The sequence below is a fragment of the Myotis nattereri genome (assembly GCF_964212035.1).
Source record: "Myotis nattereri genome assembly, chromosome: 1".
Classification (NCBI taxonomy): Eukaryota; Metazoa; Chordata; class Mammalia; order Chiroptera; family Vespertilionidae; genus Myotis; species Myotis nattereri.
In genome coordinates this window covers 218,779,090-218,785,089 of record NC_138075.1, presented here as the reverse complement: position 1 = coordinate 218,785,089, position 6,000 = coordinate 218,779,090, and the positions used below count along the sequence as shown (strand labels likewise).

The 6,000-nt window shown below is 49.8% G+C and overlaps 1 protein-coding gene across 1 annotated transcript in view; it reads right to left on the bottom strand.

The window, feature by feature from the left end:
• Positions 1-291: 291 nt before the first annotated feature.
• ADGRA3 (adhesion G protein-coupled receptor A3) overlaps positions 292-6,000 on the bottom strand; it is a gene marked incomplete at its 5' end in the record, with an annotated part of 110,957 nt that continues 105,248 nt past the window's right edge. Inside the window, 2 exons of the mRNA XM_081111898.1 lie at positions 292-1,893; positions 2,022-2,117. Coding sequence (XP_080968024.1) covers positions 651-1,893; positions 2,022-2,117 — 1,339 coding nt within the window. The 3' untranslated portion in view covers positions 292-650. The remainder of the gene's footprint in view (positions 1,894-2,021; positions 2,118-6,000) is intronic.

The following is a 6,000-nucleotide window of genomic DNA, read 5'->3' as shown; positions in this document are numbered from 1 at the left end:
GAGTGCTAATAATAGTAAAAGGATCCAATTGATATGGCAAAAGTAATGAAATTTAGAAAGACCTTTTTAGAAACGTTCTGTGAGCTTATAAAACACTTGAAGCATTCAAAATAATATTTATAAAACATCAGTCCAAGAGCCCTTTGATTCATATGCCATAATCAGTGGAGTTAATCATGTAAACATCTGCTAACCAACCTGTGTATATAGCTCATTAAACTACCCCAATGTGTAAAAACATCATTAAAAAAGAATTCGCTGCTTCTATTGTAAAATATTAAAATGTACGATTGACACAATGACCAACACCTATTTATTGTATTAAATACACATCTGAAATGTTAAGTCGTTATCACAGATTTCAAGAAATTACATTTCAGACCCAAATGTCCTGCTCCTAGTCTGACAACTAAAACAATGCTTTTGAGGTTTTCTTCCTTTCTTTTCTTTTTTTGTTTTTAATTCATAAAAAAGCAACAACTGGGGGGGGGGTATAAAATAACTAAAGTCCAAAACTTTGAAGTTTATTCAAAATTCTTTTGGATCCCTAAGGTGGCTGTAAACAGTTTGTTTTCCCGCGTCCAGAGCTTAAAGGAATGTGACTCTCAGGGTTTGCCCGGCGCTCTCTCTGCCCAGGAGGCCCACCACCGCTACACAGTCGTTTCGTGTTTCCATAGCCCAGTCCTCACGTTGCCCGCGCTGTCCGCACCCGGCGAGGGCCCCTCCTGCCCGTTGCTGTTGATGGGTCCGTTCTGCGTGGCCAAGTTGAGGCCGTAAGACTTCTGCTGACTTTCAAGTTCAACTGCAGTTGGCTTCCTTAAGGCCTCTTTCTTACTGCCACCCGACACGGTCTTGTCCGCATTCCGGCTGCTTTTGGGCAGCGTGCTGGCAGCGTCGCTGCTGTCTTGCTGGGGTGGGTTGTACTGTCTCTCTCTGTAGGCGAGGTAGGCCCTGCGACTCCTCGAGTGGCCCTCGCTGTTGGCCGGCCGGCTCTTGGGCAAGCCGTTCTGCACGCTGCCCTCCACGCTCGTGGGGACGTCGTAGGCGTATTCTCGGAGGACGGTCAGCCGGCTCGCCCGGTGCCCTTTACTTCTGTTTTTGTGATGGCGGCTGGGGTGCACGTTTGTTCGAAACTGCACTTCCAAAGGCGCCACGTGCATCTTGATGTCGTTGTCCATCGAGTGCTCCGTCAGGCTGTTGTCCAGCTGCGGCGTGGCGTTCACGGGGAGCGCGTTGGCGTGGCCCTGGGCCGCGGCAGCCTGCAGGTTGGTGAGTTTGCAGCCCTGGGAGGAATTTTTGAAGCTGGACGCGCTCTTGTTCGTGCACGAGGATTCGGCGCTGCTGTTGGTGCACTTGGGGGCCTCCCCGTTCGTCCCACTGGAGTTGGGGGGCTGCACGTTGACCTGCACCGAGTAGGAGCTCCGGCCTGGGCAGCAGGTCATGATCCACGCGAGGCGCACGTCCTCCCGGTTGACGCAGTGGTGCACCACGATGAACGCACTGAGGCTTAAACACGTGGCTCCGAAGAAGAAGCTGAACACCAGGTCCAAAGGGGAGTACAGGGCGACCGCCAGGGCCCCGCACGTCCACAGGGCGACGTAGAGGAGCAGAGCGAGGCCGGCCCCCCGCAGCTGCGCCTGGAACGTGTGCTCGTTTTCCAGCGCCGACGTGGAAATCAGGGACAAGGACATGGAGTCCTGCTGAGCCACTTCGCCGTTTTCGTTGGCCGCCAACCTCTGCTGCTCCTCGGCCGGCTCCTTCAGCTCGTACTTGCGCTCAGGGTGTCTTTTCAACTGAATAAATATGCTGAGAAAGTACATACAGTTTACGAAAGCGATGAAGCTGGCAGGCCCGTAGAAGGCTCCCAAGGACGGTTCCCAGGCCATCCAGCAACTAGGAGAGAAAAGGGTGAGCCAGCTCAGATGCTACTACATATGTCAGCAAAGTGTTTACGAAATTGCAATAAACTTTAGTGAAACAACTGGGTCAGGCCAGGTGCACCGAGAGCGCAAACTACTCACTAGGGCGCACTTGGCCGGCTGCCGTAATTCTTGATGTTTGCTGCCGCGGTGATCCCACAGACGATGACGGGGATGCCGCCCCCGATCAGGTAAAACCTGGGAGGAGGAATAAAAGAAGTCACAGCTCATCATCCCATTAGTTCAGGTGGACACATCCCCTCACTGCACAAGCCACTCCTTAAAGACTGTGAATCCTCTTACACAGTAAGCTGAAGGTTAACTTTCAGTGGCTGCTGTGTGAGCAATAATGTTTTTTAAAATTTTTTGTTTAGATTTCCTTTTTTGAAAGCACGCGGTCCACCAAGTTTCCAAGTGGAGGAAAGCTGGTCATCTTCTGCCACCTTGTGGACAGAAATGGTAACACAGCTATACCAGGGAGGGTTTTAGTCCATACTTTTTCTTTTAGGGGGAACTGTTGTTTTTTGTTGTTGTTGTTTTGTTTTAGATGCAGCTGGTGAACTGGAAAGTTAGTCCATTAAAAAATGGACTTGAAGATCTCACTGTGCCATACATAGTGCAGCCAAAACACAGAATGACAAATAAATTACTTATTTTAAATATATTTGTATTGATTTCAGAGAGGAAGGGAGAGATAGGGACATTAATGATGAGAATCACTGGGCGTTTGCCTCCTGCATGCCCCACACTGGGGATAGAACCCACGACCCGGGTATGTGCTCTGACCTGGATTTGAACCGTGACCTCCTAGTTCATAGGCTGACCACTGAGCCATGCTGGCCAGGCTAAATTATTTATCAATGCCCAGCTAAGCCTGTATTTCCAGGACGTTCCAGTGCTGGTGTGCTTATTTCTAGTCAACCGAGATTTAGGCTTGGGAGTTCCCTGGATCCCAGCAGCCCCGTCTGGTCCCTCCTGGCCCCTCTCCCTCCGTCTAGCTGAGGAGGGCAAGACAGATGACAGTGCACTAAGAACTGAGGGGAACAGTGGTGGCTGAGCCTAGGTGCACACCTTCTTTTTATGGCCTGAGCTTTCCTGAGCTCTCTGAAACGAGAAACAGGCAACTTTCCGCCCTGGCTGGGTACCCGCTGGGCACAGAGTCTTAATTCTGCATCAGCCACTCCCTGGACACAGCCCCAAAACTGAATTGGCTGGATAAAGGCAATAGTCATGACCCATTTCTCTGTTTCCTGGTCATGCTCACAGGTACTAAACCCCTTCAATATGATATTAATTAGTGTTGCTGAAAAAGACAGCTAATTACACTATAAAACCATCACCCTGTCTTCTCCTTCACACATTAGAGGGAAGCCAACATCAGAGATCCTCTCCCTTCCTGCCATGCTAATTCCCATCAATTCTTCCCTCAGAAAGAGGTGTCATTTCCCACATTAATCACAGGAGCTGCCCTTCCCCCTCCTACCGCCAGGACTTCTTGTTATCAACTAACCCTTCTTTTTCAGCTTTAAATCTTCTCCACTGCCTCGTACTTCCAGCCTAAAAAATTACGTTCACGTTTTCTCCTCTCTTCTAAAACTCGCCTTGGCCTACCACCTTCTGTCTCTCTCCCATGAGTGACAAACTCCTGGGAATAACTACCATCACCATTTGCTTCACCTTTATCACCTTATTTGAGGCTGTTCCCATGTATAAGCTACTGAAACTGCCACCTCTGGGGCCAGGAGAGACTCAAGCACCTCCGGCCCAACCTCCGGTGGCCAGGTTGCTGGGGCTTCCCCAGGCTCAAGGTCTTAGGGAAGGAAGAGCTTGCGCTGTCTAAAGGTAAAGAGGTACCTCTGGGTCATTCAGGGACCACAGTGGGTTTAGAGGCCAAGCCATCTTTTACTTACAGAGGCAACAGCTGCTTGAGGACAGGATCCCCGTCTCTTTGCTCAGTTCTTGTAATGAAAGTGACAGAGATGCTAGAGCCCTCACTCTCTAACCTGACTCTGGCTGGGAATGCTGCTGCCCTCATCATCCTGGGCCACTCTTCCCGAATCTTCTATGCTCTTAGGTGCTCTTTTCAATGCTTTCTTTTTTTAATTTTGAGAGATTGAAACATCAATGATGAGTGAGACATCGATTTCTGCCTCCTGCATACCCCCCAACTGGGGAGCGAATCCGCAACCCAGGCATGTGCCCTTACTGGGAATTGAACTGGATGCTCAACCATTGAGCCTCACTGCCCCCTTCCCCCGCATCAGAATACTTTTATTTTTCACATTTTCTTTTTTCATTATGTTTATTGGGATGACATTGATTAATAAGATTATATAGGTTTCAAGTGTCCATTTCCATGACACATGATTCTTCACCCTTTTATTTCCCAGGGTCTGTCTATTAAACACCGGCCTGGCCTGGGACTCATTCTCTTCTTAGCAAACTTCTCCCTAGGGGTCCCATTGCAGGACCACACAGGTAAATGTCTCCCGTCCCACCCACAGCACGTCCAGCTCCTCTTCCCTGCTGAGCACCAGACTTCCAGAATCGTCACGTTCCACGAGAAGGTGGTAGTGAGTCACCTTCCCTCGCTTACCAGCCCACCCACCCCACCCACCCCACCCTGCCCCATTTACTCTCTTACATGACTTCCTCACTTGACGGAGGTGCCACTTGCTGGCAGCTTCGCTCATTGAAGTAGACATTTGCAGCCATCTTTGTCACCTCCCCCTCACACACCTCTCAAATCCAGGTCATCGACCCTAGAGAAGCTGCCTGGAGTCTCTTGAACAGGTGTCCTCTCCCTACTCCCCATGTCACTAATATCACCATCAGCCCCCAGGGGACCCCCTAATGCCCTCGGCAGACTTCTTCATTCTCAGGCATTCCAATTCATATTCCAGGCCAATACATGGTGCTGCCCTCATGTAAAACCCTCAGTGCTCCCACATGTCACCAGGCACCCAGGGGCCTGAAGCTCAGCATCATCCTGAACTCCTGCTCCTCTCCACCACTCACCGGGGCTGTAGCCACAGTGCACTCCTCGAGTCCCTTGGCTCACCACCTAATCCTGTATCTGAAGTGCCACCTCCACGCTCTGCTCTAATCACTCATGAAGGTCCATGCCAGTGGTCTAACCATTAATAATAGCCCCTCCAGCTGAAACCGGTTTGGCTCAGTGGATAGAGCGTTGGCCTGTGGACTGAAGGGTCCCAGGTTCGATTCCGGTCAAGGGCATGTACCTGGGTTGCAGGCACATCCCCAGTAGGAGTGTGCAGGAGGCAGCTGATCGATGTTTCTCTCTCATCGATGTTTCTAACTCTCTATCTCTCTCCCTTCCTCTCTGTAAAAAATCAATAAAATATATAAAAAAAATAAAAATAAAAATAATAGCCCCTCCTGCCCCCTCTCACAGCTGCTTGGTTTGCACTTTCAGAAAATACATCTCCAAGGCAGGTTTTTTGTTGCTGCTGTTAATCCTCACCCGAGGATATATTTTTCCATTGAGAAAGAGTGGAAGGGAGGGAGTGGGAGAGAAAGAACCATCAGTGTGAGAGAGATACGTTGATTGGTTACCTCCTGCACACTCCCTGACCAGGGTCGGGAACAAACCCGAAACTGAGGTACGTGTCCCTGACCAGGAATCGAACCAGCGACCCTTCGGTTTCAGGCCAACGCTCTAACCACTGAGAACACGGGCCAGGGCTCCACAGCAGTTCTTCAGTCGCCAGCCAGTCCCTCCCATGCCTGTCTCCTCCAAGACTATATATAAGCTCCTCGTGGCGGGGAGGGTTTCTCTCAGTCACAGACAAACCCGGCACTTAACCATCTCAGAGACATTGATCGATTTTTACTTATCAAGCACAATGACCCACTGACAACTTTTTCATGATAATGAGTAGAAAGGACATAATTCCAGCACTATTCTGTCTTTTGCAGAGAATAATAAAACTGACGCATACTTGAGCGGAGTAAAATCTGTGACCTGACCCCAGGAAAATAAAACCAGCTGCCATTTATCCATGAACTCATTTCTTCAGCACACAGCTCTGCTTTGCAACCACCCCACCTTATAGATGAG